At 38.7% G+C, this 25810-nt stretch overlaps 3 protein-coding genes across 9 annotated transcripts in view; 2 read left to right on the forward strand and 1 right to left on the reverse strand.

Moving 5' to 3' along the window:
• Positions 1 to 10826, reverse strand: part of LOC145503079 (ras-specific guanine nucleotide-releasing factor 1-like) — a 46026-nt gene extending 35200 nt beyond the window's left edge. Inside the window, exons 1-3 of one of the 3 annotated variants that reach the window (XM_081482509.1) lie at positions 10561 to 10826; positions 5582 to 5691; positions 4152 to 4299 (exon numbers count right to left, since the gene is read on the reverse strand). In XM_081482509.1, the coding sequence (XP_081338635.1) occupies positions 4152 to 4299; positions 5582 to 5691; positions 10561 to 10824 (522 nt within the window). In that variant the 5' untranslated portion in view covers positions 10825 to 10826. The other 2 variants (XM_081482527.1, XM_081482519.1) reach the window with 2 other exon arrangements.
• On the forward strand, positions 510 to 2732 carry LOC145503177 (uncharacterized). Its single transcript, XM_081482641.1, has 2 exons — positions 510 to 1158; positions 1296 to 2732. The coding sequence occupies exons 1-2, from the start codon at positions 521 to 523 to the stop codon at positions 2359 to 2361; spliced, it is 1704 nt and encodes a 567-aa protein (XP_081338767.1). The 5' UTR covers positions 510 to 520; the 3' UTR covers positions 2362 to 2732.
• Positions 10827 to 12954: 2128 nt separating the features above from the next.
• Positions 12955 to 25810, forward strand: part of LOC145503093 (uncharacterized) — a 37473-nt gene continuing 24617 nt past the window's right edge. For 4 of the 5 annotated variants that reach the window (XR_014051420.1, XR_014051424.1, XM_081482540.1 and 1 more), the window contains exons 1-7: positions 12956 to 13680; positions 17080 to 17520; positions 18976 to 19059; positions 19764 to 19861; positions 22176 to 22320; positions 22410 to 22502; positions 22930 to 23055. Coding sequence is in view for 3 of the 5 variants with exons in the window: in XM_081482540.1 (XP_081338666.1) it covers positions 13480 to 13680; positions 17080 to 17520; positions 18976 to 19059; positions 19764 to 19861; positions 22176 to 22320; positions 22410 to 22502; positions 22930 to 23055 (1188 nt within the window). In the remaining 2 variants the exon portion in view is untranslated. Of the gene's footprint in view, positions 13681 to 17079; positions 17521 to 18975; positions 19060 to 19763; positions 19862 to 22175; positions 22321 to 22409; positions 22503 to 22929; positions 23056 to 25810 lie in introns of all 5 variants that reach the window. The other variant, XM_081482555.1, reaches the window with a different exon arrangement.

Genomic DNA, 25810 nt, shown 5'->3' on the forward strand with positions numbered 1-25810 from the left:
TCTTGGGAGGGTAGCGGGTCCCTACCACTCCCCGCCCCTGCCCAAGTTTCAGTGTCACCCGGTGGGCGTGGTTCCCAAAAAACATTCAACTGACTGGCGCACTATCTACCACCTCTCCTACCCCCAGGGCGATAGCATTAACGATTACATTCCAAAGGACCCCTATTCCCTTAGTTATGTCCGGGTCGACGATGCCATCCATATTCTCCAGTCCCTGGGAAGGGGAGCCTTCATGGCCAAGACTGATCTTAAATCAGCCTTCCGCCTGATACCAATTCATCCGGAGGACTGGAGCTTGCTGGGTATCCACTGGCAATCCCAATACTATGTAGACATGTACTTACCCTTTGGGCTTCGAAGCGCCCCGTTCCTTTTCAATCAGCTGTCGGACGGGCTTGAATGGATCCTTAAAAGTAACTATGGCCTCCAGCATGTTATTCACATCCTGGACGACTTCTTCATTGCCGAACGGTCTAAATTGGCATGTTTATCTAGCCTTAGCACTCTGCTACGGGTGTTCATGTCCCTCAAGGCCCCTGTCGTAGCGTCCAAGACAATAGGCCCCTCTCAGGAGATTGAGTTCATGGGAATTGTTTTAGACAGCATCCGCATGGAGGCCCGCTTACCACAGGATAAACTCTCCAGGATTAATGAACTGTTGAATTCTTTCAAAATACGTCGCTCAGTACGCCTGGTCGAGTTACAATCCCTCATTGGGACTCTTCAGTTTGCATGCAAGGTGGTGGTGCCCGGGAGAACCTTCCTTCAGCGGGCAATTAATTTGACCAGGGGGGTCCCAAGCCGCTTTCACCACATACGGCTTAATAAGGAGTTCTTTAAGGATCTGGAAATGTGGAAAGTTTTTCTCTTAAACTGGAACGGGCGTTCCTTTTTTCTAGAGTCTTCCCATACCCCAGTTCAGAATCTAGAGCTCTACACCGATGCCGCGGGCTCTATAGGCTTCGGTGGCTATTTCCAGGGAAGGTGGTTTCAGGGTCGCTGGCCTCCCCACATGCTTTTGAACCAAAAACGGGGAATAAGTATCGAATGGCAAGAACTCTTTCCCATCGTTGTCGCTTGCGCCATGTGGCACCCCTCTCTTGCCGGGAAACGCCTTCAATTCTGGTGTGACAATATATCGGTCGTGTCTATTATAAATTCTGGGCATTCCAAAGTACCACGCATCATGGACTTGGTCAGGCGGCTCGTGCTCCTTTCTATGCAGCACAACTTTGTAGTCCGGGCTCGCCATGTCCCTGGGGTTTCAAATGAGATCGCTGATGCACTCTCCCGCTTTCAGATGCAGCGCTTCCGGGCCCTCGCTCCCGACGCCGACCAGAGTCCTTGTATCATCCCGCCTTCACTAATGACCCTTTGAGGGAGGAAGTCCTAACGTATGCCACCTGGGGTCTTGCCAAGAACACAAATCGAGCTTACAGCTGTGGGGAAAAGCGCTTCCTAGAATTTTGCCTGATGAATCGCCTCCTAGGCCCAGACGGGGACGTATTACCTGCCTCCGAAGGGACACTGGTTTATTTTGCATCCTATCTAGCTAGAACAGTGCGTCATAGCACTATTAAACTCTACCTAGCGGCCGTTCGTAATCTTCACATTACGGCAGGGTTTAACGACCCCCTTAAGGGTAAGCTCCTTCTCCAGAAAGTCCTGCGTGGCATTCTTCGCTACCAGGGAGACCAGCGCATCCGTCGCCAACCAGTAACTCCTCGGGTGCTTTTAGCTATTTGTCCAGTCTTGCGGTCATGGCTTAGTCCGCGAGATTTTTCTATGATATGGGCCGCTTTTAATTTGGCGTTTTTCGCCTTTCTCCGTTGCAGCGAGTTTACATACGCAGGGGTTCGTCAATTTAACCAACACTTTGATCTTTGTACTGATTGCATAGCATTTCATCCCAACCTGGCAAGCCCGCAGCGTATGACGGTACATCTCAAGTCGTCAAAAACTGACATATCTAGGCAAGGGCAGTTCCTCACCATAGCCGGTACCTCGTCACCCCTTTGCGCGGTTGCGGCCATGCAAAAGTACTTTCTTCTAGCTAGGCCAAAACAGGGGCCATTGTTTTACTTCCAGTCAGGTCGCTATCTTACCCGGGGTGTGGTGTCGAACCTCCTTAAGGACAGTTCTAGAGTTGCCGGCCTCCCTTATCAGTGTCTTAAAGGCCATAGCTTTCGCATAGGTGCGGCGTCAGTCGCAGCCGCCGCTGGCTTGCCGGACTGGCTTATTAAAGTTCTAGGTCGCTGGTCCTCGGATTGCTACCAGCTTTATATTAGAACTCCTCAATCTACATTAGAGTCGGTCGCCCCCAGGATGGCTAATGTTTCGGGGGATTTCTCACCGATCTAACTCTTTTGTTTTGTTTTTTCGTATTTGCTTGGGGGGATGCATTGCCTCGCATGCATTGGTGGCGGTTAAGTCTGCGCAGCGACTTCCCCCAAGCGTCTTGGCTACGTTGCCTATGAATATCGCCCGCTACCAATACTCTTGTCCGATCCAGCACGTGCTGTCTTGCAGTCAGCTCGTAGTGCTGGGGAGATAAGTGAGGTTCTTGTTTCACGCAATCTCCGGAAGTCGCACAGGCTTACCTAACGCAAGGCAGTGCTCCCCCATTAACGCCAACTTGGGGCATTGTTTGTTTTAATTAGTAATTCGCGTGATAACCAAACAACAAGTCACGATTAGATTATTTTGAAAGGAACAGTTACATTAATTAGAAAAAAACATATTTTCAAATAATGTTAATAAACCAGAAAGGTGTCATAATCACTTGAACGGATGGTTCTGCCGGGGGGAATTTTGGCAGCAAACGCTTATCTTGGAGCTCGTATATCATGTTATTTGATATTGTTTATATCACGCATTTGTTCTTTTGTCTTTGGCTACTTTGCCTGTTTTAGTCTCTTTCTCTTCAATGTGACAGTGAGATAGAAAACGTGTTGCAGTGTGATGCTTTTCCCAGGAAATCCTGATCCATTGTCATTGATGCTAGGAGGTCCTGTCGTTCCGTTGGTTTGCAGTTTCATAAGGCGAGATAATCTCCTGGCATGGCACGAGTTGTTCACAAACCTTTATGAGCTAAAATCTTGCATGCTATTTCTGGAGGAATACATCCACTTTGAGCGAATTTATAGGGTATGCAGATTTGACAGATTTCCATGAAATTTTGCCAGAACATTCCAGGGATAATGACAAATGAAAGGGTGTCGAGAAATTTGGATGTTTATTAAACATATTTATCCTGTGGAGTCCATTTATGCAACACGTCTTGCACATTTTTAGCTACTCCAACTTTAGATGCCAATATCTAGACAACCAATCAGAATATCAAAAAAGTCCAAAACACTTTTGTTGACTGATGCCTTGTAAATAAGACTGTGCAGCCATTTTGCTCGTGTGGCAGCATCCGATACCCAATAAATTCCTTAGAAAGAACCTTTAGGTCCTTTCACGCCTTACTGGCTCCTGACACTTTTAAAAAGAAAAACTCACTTAAATTTTATTTTTATAGTAAAGTACATTTAAGTACTAAGCTTTCTTCTGATATATAGTTTGTTGGGGGTTTCATTGAAACTGGCGGGCGTATGAATTTTTTCCCAAAGGACACCCGTGAAGGTGGGAAGTAACCTTAAACAAGTTCCAGCCAGTTCTGGTTAAAACTGAGCATCACAATGCAATAAAAAAATCTGATGATGAATCACCATGTACTTGACATGCTGCCAACTGGATATAGAAAAGTGTAGTGTTTCAAATGTGGTGACAATAATATTATTTGCAAATTACGAAACAACACCAAGTTCTGTGTCCCCATAATCTATCTGCTTACCACCATCGTTCACTACAGAACAGACTGCACATGTCTTTACAAGACATGTGCATAAGCTCACAAGAACTTAAGGACAAAAGTTTCAGCATGTGATTCACAAACAAAATAATTGATATTCATTTGGCCATTCAGTACACTGCAATGTTATTGTTACAATCTTATTTTTTTCACTGATGGCTTTTGTTAGTACTACAGCTTATCACTGTTGATTTCTTAGCTTCACACCAGTTCTTCAACAAGCAGCTGTATTTGAGTCACCATCCCTTACCTGACATGGGTCAGTTTATAGAAACATTAAGTTCAAATGGTGTACCTCAGTTTTTAGGCTTGACACTAATGCTGCCTGCTCCTCACACTGTTGAAGCAACTGCCATTTAGCAGTCTTCTCGCTCTCCAGAATCTGCAGCACATGGATGTACTTCTTTTCCAGCTCTTCCTTCTCTGATTGTAACTCAGCAAAACTATACCAAAACCACAAAATAATGCTACCGTAAAATATTGTCTTAATATGTAAAATGATACATTGAGTAAAATTTCTTTTACATTGAGCTGCAACAGGGCATTGGGTGTGTGTTGATGGCATCTCAGAGATACTTCCCCAGTTGTGTCAGAGTACCCCTTTACACTCTTCAGTGTACAGTCAACTCTCACCTTGCAGACACTTTGCTATAATGGACACCTCACTATAATGGACACCTCACTATAATGGACACCTCACTATAATGGACACCTCACTATAATGGACAGAAGCAGTACATCCCTGGCTGAAACTACAAAGTCATGTGTGGGAACAACTCCCTCATCTATTAAGGACTCCCACTATTACGGAACTACTGACACTTCATGTGGTCCCAAACTAATATATTTTTTATTGTTCTTCTTTTGTTACCATGGACAACTTGGACAAGTATCAAATGACATAATTACTCTGCAGACTTGGAAGTTTCACTTGTTTGTAAACTATGCAGACCTAGGCTTTTAGCCAGATGGTTGTCCAGGTGTCCTGTTGACGGCCACTTTCTGAAGAAAATTGACAGTTTTATAATTTTTCATATGTTGCCTTATAAATTACCCATTTGAGCAGGCCCTTTAGCACATTTTGGATGGGCAGGTTTCAAATTCTGGCAAAAAGCCTGTGCTGACCTATATTATATGATTATGTGTCAAAGTAAATGTGTACAGCAGTTTTCATTCTTCCAAGCAAGAACATCCAACCATACCTAAGTTGCCTAAAGAAGTATGGACTCATTTACCTGAACAGGTGGCATTGGTAATGACAACATAGAATAGTACTCTACCCCAGCATAAAACTTTCAATCATTTTTTCTGGAAGAAGGGCCTGCCTCTGGACCCCCTAGATACTCGAGCACCTCAGGAAATCACTTAGAATATGTATGATTTCGGTCTCCAGCTAGGTACCTGACATACGCTTTCAAATTACTTTCTAAAAGAAGGCTATCTATATACATTGTGCAAACACTGGGTCAGATTCAATTCACATGGATCGTCGCAGCTCCACAATAATGAAAGATCAACACAATAAAAAATATTTGAAGAAGAAGAGTGGAAAAGGGAAAAAATATTGTTAAGTATAATTTTCTGACAGTTCTCAGCTATATATTTGTATGTGGAGAATGGCACTATCAGGCATAAAATTCTTGCTAAAGCATGCGAGGGCAATTGTTTAGACCACCTCCATGAATACATATAATTTAGATTGATAACACATATTAGTTAAGTTACCTGGATTTCATGATAGCTTCAATCCATGCTGTGCACTCCTGATTACTGTTTGCTCTTAGTATGAACTGTTGATGTCCATCCCCAGTTGGTACACTGATACTAAAACAATTCTTGAATTAAAAAGAAAAATAATTGTCAGTTTTATCACTGCTATTGTGACCCAAAATCAAGCTGCATATTTTTGCAAAAATTTGAATAAAATAACATGATATGAATGCAGTATATCAAGGACCAGTGAGATAACTTTCATTCTAAACACAAGCTGATCTTCTGATCAGTTAATTGCTTTGTACAGCTTTGTAGAAGGTATTTAACGCTGAATTTTAAGCTCGGTAATGAAATATGAAGGTGAATTAATCAACATGACACGAGTGTGGAACAAAGAAAAATTCTGAGTCCCCGACAGGAATCAAACCCATGACCTCCCGAACACTGGGCGGGCACTTTATCCACTGAGCTAAGATAACTCAGGGAGAGCAAGGTCATTTAACTGAGTTCATATATGACAGGTGTCCTGCATACTGCTAGGATCAACGCTATGAAAGTTATCGTGAGTAGTGATCGGTTAATAAAGATGGTGAATTTTAAGTTCGGTAATGAAATGTGAAGGTAAATTAATCAACATGACACGAGTGTGGGACAAAGAAAAATTCAAAGTCCCTGACAGGAATCAAATCGCTCGTGTCATGTTGATTAATTCACCTTCACATTTCATTACCGAGCTTAAAATTCACCATCTTTATTAACTTATCACTACTCATGATGACTTCGATAGCGTTGATCCTAGTAGTATGCAGGACACCTGTCATATATGAAATGCTCTCCCTGAGTTCTCGTAGCTCAGTGGATAGAGCGCCTGCCCAGTGTTCAGGAGGTCATGGATTCGATTCCTGTCGGGGACTCAGAATTTTTCTTTGTCCCACGCTCATGTCATGTTGATTAATTCACCTTCATATTTAACACTGTTTGACAAAAGAAACTTCCATACAGGTTACAAAGAAAAACAATTTATGGGCTTGCCCTTCAGACAAGCTGTAACTATGATCTTAGGGCCCATTAACTGATCTTTCTAAGCCGTTGCTAAGGAAAATTCATTCTCATATAACCTTGTCATTTTCAGTTAGTTCAGAGTTATTTCATGTGTCTCAACTTTTTCATGGTCCGTAACACCAGTGATGACATCATCAGGCAACAACCATGGTCATGTGACTAATAATTCTGAAAAAATGTAAAGGCTCCCAAGCTTTAATCTTTATTATGCTATGCATAGATTTTGTTTCATTTCTAAAAGGTAAGATTTTGAGAGAATTTCAAAATATTGAAAAATTCATAATTTTCTAAAAAAAAAAAGTGTGTTTTTACAAAAGGAATGCATAGCTTTGTTTCCAATGTTGGCTTAACTGTAACTCGTTGAAAAAAGATGGATTTAACTAAAAACCACATTTCCTTATAAATAGTATTTAAGGAAACCGGAAGTGCCTGCGATATCTATTGGTAGTTACCCTATCAGAGCTGTAGAGTTTACACTACCAGGCCGATAGGATCAAACAAAGCACACAAAAGCCACACAGAGAGGATTTTTATTTTTATTTTTATTTTGTGCTTGTTTTTCTGTTTTTCTCTTAGAAAAGAAAAGAAAAAACATTTAAAATGTACCAAATTTGTAAGTTGTTGAATTGTTTAAATTTTCTGTGCTTGGGCTGACACAAGTAACTGGAAGCGACATTTTCCCTGCAAGCGTACGCATGAATCAGTTAATGGGCTCTTAACTAGCCTGAAAGAGTTCTTACTTGCCCCCCAAATTCCTCATTAGTATGTTTAACTAATTTAATTACACTGATACAATAATTTAATCTCCTATAGTGCCTTTAATTTCCCAAAAAAATTATTTCCCAAAAATCTTCAGGTGCCTGTCAGGAAAGCACAAGACACAATTATCCACAAGCCCAAGTGCAAAATTCACTAGCCTCATTGGAAAGGACTTTCTTTGCACGGTGCTTTTGTATTAGTAAGAATACCAGGGAATGCAAACATTGATAAGTGCGAACAATACATAGCATTTGAAAGCAATATAAACCAGAGTGATTTGATAGGTTTTCACACATTTATTGCCAAGTGCCACCATTCCAGTAAGTCTTTATTTTGGTCCATGATGTTCTAGACTGGTTTCACAATGAAAATAACATCCTTCTGACATCTGACATCCTTCTGCATTTTGGCATAGTAAAAAGTTACAGAACATTTTTGAAATAGGATTAAAAAAATATGGGGTGATCGTACAAAAATCGCTCTCGAAGAAAAAGCATTTCGAAATTAACAATTCCCAGACACACTTTTGTACTTTATTTGTTAAACTAGCTACTGTCCAAATTTGAGGGCTATTGAACAAATTCTCTTTGAGTTATAACTCTTTAAAGTGTCTGCTTCAAGTGAGAAAATTTATTCCAGAAAACAGCGCTAAGAAAAATCTTCTGCTTCGCAAACAAACTCCACCCACAAACGCCTTCAACTGGTTCTCCGAAAACGGAGCCAATCAGTGTAGGGAAAGTTTACTACCGTTAACCTCCTAGTGGAATTTACGTGCGAATCTCTAAAAAACCCTTGTGTTTCGCAATGCACTCAAGGCGCCAAAGGCAGAGAGATTTTCTGTAGCTCGGTTTTTCTTGAAGTTGGTCTGGCAAAATGGGGAAGACTAAAAAGGATACAAATGCCAGAGTGGCTGAACGAAGAAAACAAACAAAGGAAAGCGCGGGAAGCAACTGTGTGTGGTCAACTGTTCATGGATGATATTTCAAATGGTCTCAATGAGTCTGACGATTCGTCGATATCGGACTCATCAGAAGAGTCTCTGTCAACATCCCTGTTATTGCTGTCAAGTTCCGAAATTTTTACAGAACCTTTCTTTTCTCTTACCATGAATATTTTGCCCGCCTTATACGATAGCTATAGCTTCATTCGCGTGGCGAACTTTCGCTTCTTCACTCATTGATGTATTTTCATTCGTTCTTTGCTGTTTTCGCTTTTTCGAACTGGTCCATGTTTTTAACGTGGTCTATGTTTACTTATAACTTAGTAGAGTTACACCTAATACCAAAAATGCTGGGTAGTCAGAACAACAATGCTGATCGACTGAGTAGTCAATTCGTGACATCCATACAGGTAATTCCCGCGAAAATCGTCTCGGTTGATTGCATACGCGCCATAGGGCTGTCAATCAAGAGGTAAACTTTTACTTCCGACGTAAACGTAAAATCGCCATTTCTCCGCCAATATTTAGCCTTTTTCAAAAATTTTTTTCGGAAATATGAGATCGTTCTTCGACCACTACTTTGACCCAAAAATCCAAATTTGAAGAAAATTCCCGACCCGAAGGTATACTGTAACCTTAAAACAATATTTTTGTAACTAGTGCCCGTAGGGCTTCATTCTGGGCGAGTTGGAAGAAATTCGATATTTTCGCTATTTCCAAGTCTAGTTGATATTTAGGCGAAGCTGCTCTTAAGTCATTGTCAAATTAATTTAACTACGATCTTAAATTTGAATTAATGCTCATGCTCTTATGCCATTACACGAGTCATCCATACTGGTGTCTGTAGATTTTGTGAAGTGCAAGCTGGGATAATTTTGTTAAATTATGTAACAATATCCTCTTGATAATCATTTGAACTGACAATAATTGAAATTGGATAATCCAGTACCTGATGGTTTCTAGAGGTCACCTTGCCTCACATTAAAACATTTATAAATACTGTATATTAAGTAAAAAGGCAAATAAACAGAATAAATGAATGAATGAATATAGGCTTGCCTAAACACCCCACTCAAGCTATGATATAGACTGAAATACAAAGTTCTGATCAAGACGTAAATACCAATGGTTGTTAAATTCTAAAACGTCTCATACGGTTTGACATTATCAGTTCTCAACCAAATTAAATTGCTTGCAGGTAACTACTTTTTGGCCAGCCTTATTAAGCAGTAAAAAGAAGATCAACAATTTGGCAAAAAGTTACACAATTGTGCTACATGTGCTTCATGGCAGGTAAAAGAAACTTATAGTCATGACTTGAAAAACAACTAAAAAGTAATGCGAGATTATATAATTAACCTATGAAATTCGCCGATTGGTTCTGCAAATAAATTTCCTTCCCAAAAACATCGACTCTGTTCATCACATTAGATTCTTATTCAAATTTTTAGACCACACTGCAACCAAAACAAAATATATTCAACCTCAAAGGCCTCACAGTGAGACGAAAAGCATATTTGTTCATTTTATGTATGAATAATAAATAATCGATTGCAATTATCTCTCTTCTTGTTTTGAAGCCATTTGCGAATGTCAATAAAGAATTAGTCAAACCGTTCTTGTGTGCAAAATGTTTCGAAAAAGACTTTGGATAAAATAAAACAAGCAGTAATGGGAAAAACTTAGGTACTCAATGTAAAATGAAGATCGACCAAGCTGAACGACACAAAAGATAAATATATTCATGGCAGAGTTGTTATTAAATTGATTTCGTGTGCTGATCTGTATTATGTTGACAAATTTAGCCAGGAGCTAAAAGTGCGCATCATATCACATGCATCGCCCACACAATACTTGAATTCTGTATTTCCTGTAATATTAAAAACGGGTTTGAAGGGAAATATTTAGATAGCGTACAAAAATTGCTGAAATAAGTCTTTCCTCAACTCGTGATTAAGGTGTCAGCTGATCATGCAAAAGCTAACTTTGAAGCAAGGTGAAAACCACTTCGGCACTCTTTCAAGAGGTTTTATTTTAATTTATGAGTTTTTTTATTTTTATTTTAAGGCCAAAAATATTATGAAAGGGTTCTGTAATAAAAACAAATCGAGAACAAGAAAAAAGACCGTTCACAAATGGGGGAACAGTAAAAATGAAATATCTTTTGTGTCGAGGAAGTGAAGCAGAAAATGCAAAATCTCGAAATATGCCTTGGGCTCACAAAGCTTACCTGGTTTTCACTCTCCTTCAGATTGGTCAGACACAATCGCTCACAGATGCAATGCTCCAAATAAATAACTCCAGAAAGTTTTGCTGAATCCTCACTCTCAAAGTAAAATAGAAAATTTTGGTACAGAGCAACCCAGCGCTGCAGCCATTTTCCAGCGTTTTCGTGGTTTTTCATAAACACACGACCGCTCATTGAGTAGTCAAGTCTTGCTAGTGAAGCCAAATGGTTGAGTTGCTCCTCGCCAATTCGTACAGAAGTGGGCATAGTGACTGAACCAACTCAAACAAGTATACAGTTCATGGCTGTGTTTTTACCAAAAAGTGAACTAGTTCTCTTGGTGATTTCAGCAGTCTGGTCAAAGATGACATTCGTTGGATGAGAAGTCAGCTTGATATTTTAATCCTTCCAAGGAAAGAATCGTTAGTTTTCCATCACACAACGATGCATGTCTACCATTTTAGGCTGTTTCTTGTCTCAGAAAGTAAAATGAAGGACAGCTATTCTCTCGCAAAAGCTGCTCACGATGAAGTAAGAAATAGATGAGCCTCGCACCTTTGGAAAGGCAACAAAAAAGTCACTGTGTATGGTAGGGAGAGCATTTTGTCCTCAGATCCCCGCGGCCTTCTGAGTCAAACGGGGTCGAGGTTAGGGCCAGGGATCAGATTATGTTGTAGTTTGATCTCAGTTATTTTGTTTATTATTATTTTAAGTATATGTGATTTCTTGTCTTCGAGTTAGTTACCTTTTTCTCAATTTATCCCTAGTCAAGGTAATAATTTATTGACTTGGATAAACTTAAAAAAGTTCTCAAAAGTTAACTGACCAGAGGAAAACGAACATCATAGAATCAAAATCAAAACTTAACTGTGATAGAAAACTTAAATTTAACATGTACTTCATAGATGAATGCCATGATGATAACAGATAACAGGGGCGGATCCAGGAATTTCTGAAAGGGGGCGGTTGTACACTATTGTAGTAACCTTTAACGCCAATGGTGTGGAAGGCGAGTTACGGCCCCGTACCTCTGGCACGAGCTCTTAAGGGGTCCGGAGCCATGCCCCTCCCCCCCAAAAAATCATGTTTCCTATTTTTCCCTCTAAAACGCCTTTTGCAGCATTCCCGAGACTTCAAAAGAGTTGTGAAGGCATGATATAGAATCTGGAATTTATCTTATTTCTCAGCCAGGAACCCAAAAATAATAATGCATGATTGAAAGGGACAGCAGTATCATCAATAGTTATTTGTCGTTTCTCTACATACCTCATTAATCAAACAACGTAGCCTGAAATAGTCTTCTAGGATGAGCTTTTACAAAGGCCTCGCATATCTCGTCTACCCCGAATCTCTCAGGGTAATGCATAGCAATAACAGCGAGATCTGAAAAGCGCTCTTCAGACATCGTTGATCTGGTGCAGGTTTTGATCTGTTTCATGAGCGAAAAGGACCGCTCAGCTTCCGCACTACTGATTGGTAGGGTTCACGCAATGAGCAGAAGACGATGGATGTTTGGAAAAGCATCCTCGTCACACGCGCCAAGTGCTAATAGAAGATTGCTTGGAAGTTCCTTCTCTGCTGACTGCCACATCGTTTGCCATCTTCGCAGCTCATTCCCAAGGGATTTGGGAAATGGATGGTCATTCTCCCAGAACAGCATGCCTTCTGTTGCCTCAGATAGCTCCAGGGTGTTTTTAACGAGGATTGAGGGTACTAGATAAAGCAAGTGACGGGCGTGGCGATCCTCGTCAGAAAATCGGTCTTGCATTTGACTAATTAGGGAATCAAGAATGGGAATAGCCACAGATTTTTTGTAATGATCAATTGGACTAGAACTGGGAATGTTTGAGCGATTCCTCTGTATGCTTGTCTTTCTGAGAATAGCTTCAACGATTCCCAGTTTCTCAGCAAGGTCTAATATTTCTTTGTTCTGAACCACGAACTTACCTGATTTCTTTGTATAAAAATCTGTTATTTTCTTCATTTTCCGTCCAACGTTGAACACACTTCAACAATACTCAAACATTCGCTTGGTCCCAATCCCACTCGTTTACGTTTGAATGAATTTCACCTGTTCATGTCGCCTGTTATATCTGATCCTGTCTGATGACGTGATCCTGATACGACCTTCTTGCAAGTAATATCCTCCACAGCAGTCGCGAAATGTACATTAGGCTGATTTAGCAAGAGAACGGGAACGTCACTTGACGACGGCGCGCGCAGTACAAATAACCAAATATGGTCAGATGACGACTGCAGGGCGCGCGGAATAACCTAGATTCTGTTCTAATTTAACCATATTTGGGTATTTATACTACGCGCGCCGTCGTCAAGTGACGTTCCCGTTCTCTTGCTAAATCAGCCTAGTATCTTTTCAAAACTTGAAAAGCAGTCTAATGGTGGAAGTGAAACAACTTTGTAAAAAACAATTTTATTCTATTATTTGTAGGAAGAATAAAACAAAATAACCAAAAAAAAAATGCTGCTCAAAGGGGGGGTTGCAACCCCATCAACCCCTCCCCTGGATCCGCCTCTGAATAAGAGCATTCAACATCCAGCTATTCCCCAACCCTCTAGACATTCCATGTTAGCTTACATACACTAGATAGACAAATTCTATTATTCTTGCTGACCAAAAGAATCTGGGGCTCCATTCCCGGCTTTAACCGGGAAACAGTGTCGCAAAAAGTGCCTTCCCTTTGTCTCTTACTTTTGTCTAGATCTGGAAACGTTGCATAGCCAAGGAGAAGATTTTATTTCCTGGCGACATGGGTCAACTTTGTACCTCGCTATGTCTTTGCTTGGCAGTGCAGGAATCAAACGCTATGGGACAGTGAACTTGGAGCATAATGCGGCGGGATGCAGATAGCGCTGTGGAGGACGCTTGTACTCTTAGCAACGACAGCAATCATCTAAACTTGGATGTACGAGGACACTGAAGGGAAATGGTACGAATCAATAATGAACCCTGATCAGCTGTTTAAATCAAGCAGGAATAATGCACTGGACAGTAGGTTCTCGGCGTCAATACCCACCAAAGTGCATCACTTGTATTCCTCTTCTAAGGCGCCATTTGTCAACAACGGCGTCGATCTTTTAAGTCTAACAGATACAAACTTAGAGGTAAGCACTTGTCCGCAGGTGTCAAACAACTTTATTTTTAAACAGCCTTGAAACCTCTGATGTTTATGCTAGTTATTTAGTATAATTTCAAAACAGACCATCGTATTCTCGTGTATAGAAATCGATCCAATTAACTTAAGTTTATATTTACCAGTCGCTCATTTATAATTTAAGCTTCTAAGCCTACCTTTTGCTTGATTGTTTTGAGATTGGACGTTAAATTTTAATCAGCGCTCGATAAGCCCGGGGATAAGCTTAGCTTAAATTTCCCTTTAATTAACTAAAACTGTAGAAACCGCCTGGATATTTTGGTTAAGTTACATGTACGTCTTTTTTTTTTTCCAGTGTTTGCTAAGGGCAGCTGTTGATGATTTGTTTATCTAATGCTTGAGTAAGACGATATACGGTGATGGGAATCTTATGCAAATCAATAATTCATGTTTTTTTCGCTAACATAATTGATCAAATGCTACAATATCAAGGATCTGAGTGAAAGCCCTCTTGAACCTTTTTGAGACATGTCATGTGCTAAAATTTTAATAAAAGTGCAAAGCGGTCGTCAAAGAAAGGTGAAATTAACACTGAATCCTTCGTCAAGAAATTTTAAAGTGACCTCTAGAATTGATCCAGCCTAACTTGTAGGTCGTTGAGTAACCCAGAGTTTTCATTAAGGGTTGGGCACCAGGCAAATTAACTGGCTATGAGGATGATTTTGTCTGCTTAGACTTGACCATTTAAGGGAAAGTTTCTCTTAAAAAGAATTTCAATTCAAAAGTTTTGCCTGGCTGTGAAAAGTTAAACTAGTTGCCATCCTGCTGAAAATGTTAATGAAACTCCTGGTAGCCGCAGACCATGACAAGTGCCAGCAAAGTGTCATAATGGATAAATTTTAAAATGCTGCATTCTTTTTATATAGCAAGTGCGAAAGTCTCTAAGGGGTGGCTACATTTTAAGTTTGTTTCTTCTCAAAGAACAAAAAGCCTCATACACTGTACATGTAGCTGTCATAGTGGTGAGTGAATGAGTCATCTACTCTACATCACACCAGTTGCAAACACATACAAATTGATTCCATTTTTCACATAATTTATTATATTACATTTGTATATATGAACTTCCGCATTTCCCCGTAAGAGTAAATGATCTGAAATTGACCATGAAATCCAATTACTGCAGAGGTTTGTTGCTATAATTGTTCAGCGAAAATAGCAAAATAGTTTCAAAAACACAGTATACTTGGGAATGTTCTTTTTTTTCTGTTTCCAGCTCTTCGTCTATAAAGTGTGAAGGAAGAATACAACTATTTCTCAGCCTGGCCCAACTGGCCCTGGAAAGTGACAAGATTTTAGATCTGTAGTGATCTCAATCAGTTTGCTTTTTACTGGTTGCCTAGCACATGACCAATTTCATCCCCGCTGATTCGAGTTTCAAGTTTCATTTTGCTATAGACAGCAAACAAAAATATATAATCTGTTCGTACTGAAAATAATACCATACTTGGTTTCATCATTCTCCTAAAGAAGAGAATTAAAAAAATCTTGGGAGTTTGATTTTGCTAGAAACCTATCAAAGCCTGTATTTATGGAATACTGAAGATAAATTTTTTGTGATACCGTCTTTTTATATGATCAGAAGGACATTATGAAAACTGATTTATCAGTTGATCAATGGTGTCAAAATATGACTAAATTTTAGTTAACTAGACAATGATCTCCAGTAGGCAATTAAATGGTACTGATTTTGTGCTCCAAATTTTCTTGTTGGGGAGAGGGGGGGTATGCCCCTGCACCCCCTTAGCTTGGCATTTTTTCTGTCCGGTTGTCATGCCCTGATGCCCACCTGCTAAAAAACTTATTGAAACCCATTCTGCATACTGCATTCTGTATACTACTGCATGTAGGATTAGCCTGATATATCTCACCAGATACAGTTTAATTTTATAAACTGTTGAATTTGCAGGAAAACCTATCTGCTCTTACAGGCTACTTTGCAAGTAGCAAATGAATAATTCTAAATCCAGCAGAATTCTACAAGTAAATAATCTGGAACTGACAGAAAATAGTTCTCTGAATACAAAAGCACTGCATTTTAAGTGCCAGTGAAGAGTTAAAGTGTACGTGTATTCTTAATTAATCACATAAAAAAGTGAAGCCCAGGGTTCTCCCTTGTTTTCAGTACAGGTAAAAGAGCATTTTAAACCGGTAAAGCAATCAGGTGAATCGCAGCCTTGTTTACTAGGTCTGCTCTGTACATTACATGGAATTGAAATTTGCCCCACATTCTTGTCAACTTCAGCGCCGACCTTAAATTAAACCTTTACAGATACAAGTTTTACCCTCATTGCTACGTAGTTTGTGTGAGTATTAAGTCACAGAAAAATAGGCAAAAGCCACTTCCGGGATATCCTTGCAATGCTTACATGTACATGAAGTGTCACTACAAAATCAGCAGTCGTCTCTCAAAGCCAAACGAAATCGCTGCATATTGTTTTCATTCACATTCTGGAAGGATTTTATTGTCAAGGATTCTCTCAAAACGTTGTCTGAAAATAGATTTTAAACACTTTTGACCAGAATGTGGAGCATTTTGTGACAAAGATGAAGTTTTCGATCTGCACACGTTAATGTTGGTCAATTTAGCAACACCAGTTTTCTAAAGCCGATAGTTAGGTGGGAAGTTCATGGAACTGATTTCCCCACATTGCTTGCAAAACAAAGTACTTGTAACATCTAAAATTACTTTACATGTAACTGTTTCCATTTGTGACTTCTTGCCATTGCTGACGGAGAGAAATGATAACAATGTTCGTTGTCGCTTCATTGTGAAACTGAACATAAACAACTACTGATGCACGTGCAAAGAAATGATGTCTGCCATGATGGAATTGTGGCGGAAAGCCTGCCAAAAATTTGCAGATCTTGCCTCGAATTTCGAAAGCCACAGATACACTGTAGTACTTACAAACCATAGCCTGCACAGTTTATCTATTAAATCTGATTATTTATTCTCTTACAAGGATAAACTACCGATTACGTCGATGAAACAACTATATTTTTGTTCTTTTACCTGTCAAATTTTTAAGAATTCCAAGGGATTTTAGGCAGTAATGAGTGGTGCTACAGGCGGTAAATTTTACCGGTTATCGCCTGAAAAGGAGAAGACTGAAAGCCTTTTGAGCCCAACTAGCTCATAGTTCTCTGCACTTAATTCTGGTTTCTGTAATAAGTGGCTAGGGGTTTTGTTATTCCCACCTGGATGGGATGTTAGTCCATGGCAGGTTACTGTCCGACACTCTGTCAGGTTGTGAGTTTTGCCGATGCCATAGATACAAAGCAGCACTGCATTTGAGTAAGTTGGTAATGCATAATTCATTACTGTTTACCCTGCCTTTTTTTGCAGGATGAATTTGGCCAATCCTATAGTAGCATAGGCCTAGAAGTGAGGACTCTGAGGAAGACTCTCAATTTACCAGTAGATACCTTACCAAAGACTTGTGGTCTGACATCAAACCATTGGCCAAATGAGCATGCAAGCAGGACAAGCCAGATGTTCCTTACTGATAGTGGGTACTCATCAAAAACGAATCCTCAAAGTGATGAGGCAGTGCAAAGTGTTACAGCATCAAGAAATGGTAATGCTGCCAATTATTCAGCTGCCTTGGGATTAGAAAGTCCTTTTGATGTAAAATCTAGCCCTGTGAGTATGGAGTTAAACTCCAAGGAACATCACCAGAATTCTTCAAAGATGTATGAAAGGAGTCTAAAAAGTTCCCTTGATGAGAGTGAAACTAAACGAATGTTGCTGTTGGAAAAACTCAGAGAAGCTCACCTGGCAATACAGGTAAGCTGTTATCAATATGTTTTTTATCTATTCTAAATATTGTTCTTGTACTTTTGCAGTTTTCACATTTTATATAATAATTATTATTATGCCAAACTGGTGTTTGCTTACAGGGGGTCCAAACTACAGATCAGAGGTCACTACAAGACTCTGTCAATAACAACTGTAATACAGTTGAACCTCTGGTTGTGACCACCTCTCGTAAGCAACCAAGTCAAATCACTATATTTGGAAACGCTTGTAAGTGACCACCTCTCATAAGTGACCACAACCACTTTTAGAGCTAAAATTTTGAAATTTTCTTTTGTTTTTACCCCCCTGTAAATGACCTTGACAGATAATATAGCAGAAATGGGATAATAAGGTATTGTCAAATTCAAGGCTAGCAATCCAATCTTTATTAGTTCATGTCAGTTCCCCCTAACGTTTAGACATTAAAGATTCAAATTGTAATCATCATGAGACTTGTTCCATTTGCGTTATTGATGCATGGGGTATGTCTCTGCAGTTACCATATGCTAGTGAGGCAAACTTTTCACCCAATATGGTCTAAGCCCTGGTAAGCAACCACCTCCTGTAAGTGACTTATGGGAGGTTCAACTGTGAGTGTTATAAAGGTTTAAGATGCCTGGTGCTTTTTAAGGGTACAGTGTTCATGTACTTTAAAAAAAAACTTAGAAGGGAAGAGGGAGGTTGTGAACATTAACATTCTAAGGAATAAAGCATTTTAAATATCTACAGGGAAAATTAAGGAACAAAATTATTAAGAAGAGAAGGTAATTTTAAAGAAAACTTTATTATTTTAGAGCAAACGTAAGGTTGGCCAGATAGCTTTGATTTCTTGTAGCAATTATAGAACACCAAGTAGTTTTACTACAGTTTTTACACCATCCACTTTCAGTGTTACGTGCATAGGTGACATCTTTCAATATGCCTTCTCTCGACATGCGATGTAACCTGCCTATGTTAAAAATGTAAGTACAACGGACTTCTTTGCAGTCAAACTCGACTTTTAGTGATGAAAGACAGATTTTTTTTTACATCAAACTAATGCTAGGAGTATCAAGAGGTCATTCTGTGACAGATGAATGTTTACACCTTGCGAATATTGAAAGAGGTAACGGCCCATTTCTACCAGAAGTCGCTATTGAGAGCCACACGACTCTACACTCAAATCATTTGAATTATCAGGTGTAAATCGGGAAATACGCAAAGTCCACAATCTTCTTCAGCCATTTGAGGTCAGTAAGTATAATTTTTTGTCATTTCTGCTAATACATGTAAACAGGAAAATTACCAGTCTCATAGTTAAACAGTCTTTCAGCCATTTACATAGCATGTCAAAAGATGGCCAAAAGGTGTTGCCCATGCACATAACACTGAAAGCAGGTGTAAGTGACTTATGACCTGTAAACACTTAATGATGTGCTTACTATTTGTAACGTTATTATTCAGAACCAAGCAGAAAAACTGGCAGCAACTGAGAGTGAGATCTGCTTCTTGCGGGGACAGCTGAAGAGCATGGGTATAGAACTGGAGGTAGAGCAAAAAGTAGATAGTGTTCAACAGACTGTTACCTTGTCTTAGGTTGTGATCACTAATGGGTATGGGTTGCTAATAGAAGGGATTGCAAGAAGAACTTTAACTGTATTTCAGCCTTCTGTGACATTGTGCAGTTCCAAAAAATATCCATATGGTCCACCCCAAGGGCGGAAGGAAAGTAATCCTAAGGGGGAGGGGGAAGGGGTTCAAAAGCCTAAATTTTTAAAGGGCAAGATGAATCAAATCCTGCACTGTGATTGGCTACCCAAGCAGGCAAGATGGAGCTATCTTGCCCACTCAGGACTACCCATCGTGTCCCGCAAGAAAAATTTCTCCTAAAGCCATATAATAAATCCCTTATTAACCAAGCTTGTTCAGTCAAGATGGCTTGATATTGGCCAAGTTCTTTTTTTGTGAGTTAATGGACTTTGACTCCCTCTCGGTCCATAAACAAGCAAAAAAAAGAACTTGGCCAATATCCAGCCATCTTGGCCTCACACTTAGTCAATAACCCATATATATAAAGCTTAGCCAGAATTTCAAACTAAAAAGCTTTTTCATGGGAGAGGTATGGTTATTTTCTGGAACAACACATTGACAGAGGTTTAGCATCAATATTATTGTGTAGTTACTGTGAGTACTTACAGATGTTTACATCACTTGTCTAATGCATATAATTCTCTTGCCTGTTTTCAATCTAGGGACTGCAGCAAGAGCTCGATAGTTTGACAGTGGAAAAGAAGCGACTTGAAGTTTTTAAATCAGAAAATTTAAAGAATCGTGAAGCAATCCTAATAAGGTTTGTCCAAGAAACGAGATAAACAGACTTAAAGTATGAGCAGTAATGATGTTACTGATTGTTTCCTATCTTTATAACCTTCCCATCGAAACTATCTTCTCCAGATCAGATTTTTTTTTGCTTTCTTTAAACATGGTAAAAAGGCCACTAACCCCCCAATTTTTTTTTCCACTAATATAAATTTCCTTTTTCTGCTGATCACCACTGCGAAAAAAATATTGTTGTAGCTATTTTTGTTAATTTTGTATGAATTTTCAAAGTTTGTAAATTTGCCCTTTTCCATGTTCACAACCAAGGAATAGCAGAGAAGGGGACGAGTTGGCTTCTGACGTCATTTCAGGAATAACAGTATTTTGTTTCTGAGAAGAATATATGCGAACATGTGATAGTGTAGTGGGTCAAAATCGTTGCAGAATGCAAGGAAGAAATGTTGTTAGAGGCTGTAGCAATACAGGATGCGTAGAATAGAGTATTCCTCTTCATTTGACACCTCTTTCTCGATGAAATTTGACCAGAAACGAGAAAAAGACCAAAGAAGTGGGCTGATCTGTGCAAAGCTAAAGCCGAGGAGCCATCGAGGATTTCTTTGATTGCGGGTTTGCCGCTACTGTAAACACCTAGAGATTTTCATGGTCTGTATATTCTTCACTATCTCTTGTGGAAGGCTTGAAATTTTCAAGGGACTGCATAAGACACAAATTTCGGATAAGCTGGAAGCCATCTGACTTTTTCGAGTGCAAACAATCCCCCGAGTCCCAGACGAAACTATAGGTGAGGAAATTACACGGTAAATTAAATGCATCTCGTTTTTTTGTATGCGAAATAGAGACTTTTCTAAACGAATAGTAAACGAAACCTACGTTCTACAATGGGGCGAATACGATTGTTGAGGCTTCGAACTGGTGAACTAGCTATGTATTTGTGGATTTTACATGTAATAAAAACACACGCACATAATGCCGGAGGTCATAATCCAGCCATGTTTCTCAATGGCCATTCTGAATACAGAATTGTTTTGTTCTTTGAGCTTCCTCTTTGAGGAACAAAAGTGTCTAAATTACAAACTTAGAATGGATCAAGCATTTATAAATGTATGAGGAAAGTGAAACAAATGATAAAGATTCAACTCTATAGCTACCGACAGAGATTGTCGTGCTGAATGAAGAATGCGCTTGTCAGTGAACCAAAATACAAACTAATAAGTCGAGAACTCCCAGGTTATTAGCGAACGTAAAATGGACATTTCATTCCAAATAAAAGTTAAGTAGAAATGTATTCATTTAACTGATACTATACTGAACCTCTTCAAGATCTTGTCGAAGGATTTTCCATGAGTTACTAGTACGAAATATGTAAATTTGTGTAGCTTTTGTTCGTACACAGCAATTGACTATGCATAACACTACAGTCAGTCGACAATAACAAAGCGAAGAATTACCCCACTTTCGAATATTGTTTGTCGACATCTCTGCTTATCTCTTATGTTAAAATTATAAATTTTTTCAATCATTGATGTAGAGGAGTAGGCAGGAGTGGACTACGACTGAATCACATTTTAACTTGTATTTCGGGGGAAATTAATGTTTGATCTAAAAATTTTTGACACTCCGAAATCTGCATGTTGCGTAAAGTCAAATATCCAACTCTTCATGTTCATTGACATCTTTATAACTCCTTAAGAGCTGTAAGCTAACTCTTCAGTCATTATTTGTACCTAGTTTATAACCCTAATGGACCGGCAAATTGTCGAACCTGGCCTAAAAATAATTATACAAAGCAGTGATCTCGACTGTCGACCCGCTCTTTGAAATGGAAAAAAATATATACATTGCAGCTGTCCAAATCGTAGATGATACAGTTCTTTCACTTAAAAATATTGTCCAGTTTTGATAAAATAGGAATCATAAATAACCCAAAACTGTTTTGACTGCCCTTGAAGCTCAGTCAAAAGTCTCTTGAGTGTTTTAGCCTGGTTCCCGAAGTGACATCACTAGTAGCCCGACCCAGATCCCACTTTGCGCAGTTGTGAACATAGAAATTACATGTTTAAACACCTGTAGAAACGCAGGGATTTTATCAATCAAGAAAATTTTTTCGCTGAATAATCAGGGAAACTAGTATATTTTATTAAAGGAAAAAAAATTTGGGGGTTAGTGGCACTTTAACAAACCTTCATGTATATGTTATGGTTCAAATGTTTTCTTGCTGGAAAAAAGTGAATACCAGAAATGGTTTTGGGTTTTTCTTGAACAAAGGGCAATGGTTGAAAAAAATAGCATTTTGTTCATTTGTTTGTTGTTTTGTTTTGTAACAGGGTGGATGATTTGGATAAGGAGTTAAAAGTTCTAACTGCAACACACAATGCCTTGAAACTTGAGGCATCAAAGAAGGGAGCTACATTAGAGGAAACAACGTTTTATCTGACTACTCTTAAACAGGACAATGACAAACTTCAGGAGGTACAAGTATTTATGTCAGGTCTGTCTGTCTCCAGTTGTGGTAGGTGCTGTTTTGAAATTGCCTGACTAGTTTGTATCTTTTGTTACAGGTTAACAATGGTCTTGAGAAAGAGTTATCTTCTCTAAGGGACATTGTATACCAACATAGCAAGTCCAATACGAAGACAGAGTTACTAAATAAGGTGAACTGATATCATTTTTAAACTGTAACCAGATTCCCAATTAGTCAATGAGAACCCTGTCAACTTTAATCTGATTTCCCTTCAAGTTGATATGAAGTCTGTAACCTGATATTGTGGGATGTATGGCTCAGTTTGAGTCACTTGTTAAAAAGACTTATTATAGCCTTATGGTACCTTTTTGGTAAGCTTTTGAATTGGAGTAATTTTAGGTCTGTTTGGTCTTGCCATGCATTAATGTATGCTAATTTTGGTTCAGCGGCTGCTCATCAAAGTACAAACCAGTCAATCAAGCTAATCTGATATGCTGCCTAAGTGTATGAAAAAGGTACAATTCGGTAGAATAAAAACTTGTTTTAGAAACAAAATATCATAGGATACATGAAGTTCAGTGTAATGTTTCTAAATGAGTTAATAATGATTTCCTCAGGACTATAAGAAAATTCTTCAAGAAAATGCAGTTATTAAACATCAGTTGTCAGAAGGTGTTAAAGCCACTGAAGAGTTAAAGAGGAAACAGGATGAAATGGGTCAAGAAATTATACAACTGAGAATGGTAAGTTAATTATTTCTGAACATAATCACTTCTCAAGGTAACTAGTTTTGGTAACATTCAAACCTTCCATGAATGGACAACCTTGGGAGGCAGGATCTTGTTTAGGTGTTTAACCCTAAACCCTAAACTACTATGCCTTTAACTATTATTTTTTATTATGCATTGTTACATGCACTGCTTACAATACTTATAGAGCTACACTACTTACAAGACTAATAGATATACTTACATTATTTATAACACTTTGTATTCAATGTGATTAATTCCGTCACTTACAATACAAAGGCTTACACTACTTATATTACTTACAATGCAGTACATACATTACTTAAAATACAATACGATCACTTACGCTACTAAAAATACAAATGCTTACACTACTTACAGTACAATACGATAACTCAAGTTGCTTAACAATACTAATTAACATTACTTACACTATGATTACTAACGTCACTTGGAATAAAAATCAATTACTAATGCTACTTAAAACTTTTACACCTTGACAAAAAGCATATTTCCATTATTGCATTTTACAGGCCAAGCTATATTGAGGGGGAAAATTGCAAAATCAAGTCAGTGAGCAATGCTCGATTTTCCACTGCATTTGGAGTTTGGTTTGAAGTTCAGAAATATTGGGGTTCTTAGAAAACATTTTACAGGAATAGACATTGTGTTTCATGAGAAGCAAGAGAAGATCCAGACTGCGCTTTTGGATGAAGGTCAACGAAGCTATTTCATCAGTCAAGTTGAATAAAATCTGTTCAGCAGAAGGACTCACATTTAATTTGTGTATGTCGTTAAACCACTTTATGGTACTTGAAAATACTGAAATAGAGAAATCACACTCTATAAATGTATGCATTTTAGAATCTCTCCTAGAACAGAAATTGCAGTGGTCATCGGTTGCAATATTGGTAATGATTATCCTGTGTAATATTTTAAATAAAAGTTGCCTAAGCTTGTTATCTTTAGTAATGTGATATATCTTGGTAAAATTGCTTCTCCAGTCAAGAAAACTGTTTGGAAAATTTTCTTTCCATTTTTTTATTCCAGTAGGTTCCGACACAGAACCCTCATTAAAAAAATTAATAGTTTGTAATAGTGTTAACAGTGCATTTTAGACAAGGGTAGAGTATTATCTTCGGATAAGTAGAGCAGATCGGGAGTTAAAAAAAGGCATTCACTGGAGATTGGGGTTTGCTTTGCAGTTTGCTTCAGTGAACTTGGTATAGCAGCAATAATTTGAAAGTATTGCAGGTAATTGACTTTCAAACCAAATTTTTCATTGAATTCACCAAGAGATAAGAATTTTCTGTCTTTATTTAAGAGGTCTTGCACAAAATAAATTCCACTCTTGAACCAAGTTTTCCAAAACAGTGTTTTTTGATTAATTGTTATGTCCTTGTTTCTCCAAATCAGAGTTGTATCGTCTGCAAATTGCATCAATCTTGCTTCACGTGAGTTAGGTAGTATGATACCCTTACAGTCCAGATCATGGCGGAGTTTTAGTGCCAGAATTTCCACTGCAAGTACAAATAAAAAGGGACTTAACGGACATCCTTGCCGTAAACCTCTAGGGACTGTAAAATAATTTGTCATGTACCCGCCGTTCATCACTTCACTTTCGATATTGTTGTAGAGAATCGAGACCCACTTTCTGATCTTGAGAATTTCTAAGGCTTGATGGAGAAAACTCCATTCTTAAGTATCTGTTAAAGATTCATCAGGCTGCACTACTCATAGGTGCATGACAAAAATGGAAATTCATATCGTGACAAGGACCTTGACAGTAATCAACAACCAAACATTAATGTAACTAAGCTTGAGTGACAAGTTGATCACGTGAACATAGAATACATTTACAATAAGGAATGATCTGTAATTCAGAGTAGAAAACCAACCTGTTCGGTGACGGTTGAGATTTTTGGTGAGCTTTGTGACGAATAAAAGATTTGAGACGAGACTAGTGTTGGGTGAACTGGTGATTTCCAACAGTATCAAAGGTTTTTTCAAAGTCTATAAAAAGAAGAATTCCAGGGGTTTTGTTAGCACCGGTAAAATTTATTAGGTCATCTAAGAGGCAGATGTTCTGTCCAATGTACCTTTCTTTTATAAAGCCAGTTTGATCGGAATGAATTAAAGACAGAAGTGAGGGTTCGATGCACGTCGCTATCATCCTAGCGAGAATTTTATAGTCTACATTAAGAAGGGTTATTGGGTGCCAGCTTGCTATTTCATTCAAGTTTTCCTCACTTTTTGGTAAGAGGGAAATGACTCCTCTTCTTTGCGAGATTGAGAGTTGGTTTTCATGGAAGGCTTCGTTGTAGCAATCCAGAAGATTTCCTCCAAGCAGGTCTAAAAAGACTTCATAAAATTCGACTGAAAAACCGTTGTCGCTCGGTGTTTTGTTTCTCTGAAAGAGTGTTATAAGTCTCTTAATTTCCTCCATTGTAAGATCATTTTCCATCTCAATTTGTTCTTCGTTAGTTAACCTTGGAATCTCTACGTCTTTTGCAAACTGGTTAAAGGTGACTCTTTGAACATTACCACTTTGGACAATTTTAGAGCTTAGTATTTTAGAGAAGTGGTCTTCAGTTTTCTTGTTTACCTCCTTGAAATTGGTAAGTATTTAATTGTTCTCATCCTTAAGCTCCTTAACTATCTCTCTATCGTAATTCTGTTTCTCCAAGTTGAAGAAATATTTTGCTGGCTTCTCTCCTTGCTCAAACCATCGTGCTTTGGATCTAAACAT

This window comes from Orbicella franksi, chromosome 1, assembly GCF_964199315.1.
Source record: "Orbicella franksi chromosome 1, jaOrbFran1.1, whole genome shotgun sequence".
Taxonomy (NCBI): domain Eukaryota; kingdom Metazoa; phylum Cnidaria; class Anthozoa; order Scleractinia; family Merulinidae; genus Orbicella; species Orbicella franksi.

What these genes read in the sequence shown, in the direction of transcription:
- LOC145503177 (XM_081482641.1), top strand. Translation starts at nt 521, where the DNA reads ATGTCCCTCAAGGCCCCTGTCGTAGCGTCCAAGACAATAGGCCCCTCT. An exon ending in TCGGTCGTGTCTATTATAAA is followed by an intron (nt 1,159 to 1,295) that starts TTCTGGGCATTC and finishes CACTCTCCCGCT; the next exon opens with TTCAGATGCAGCGCTTCCGG.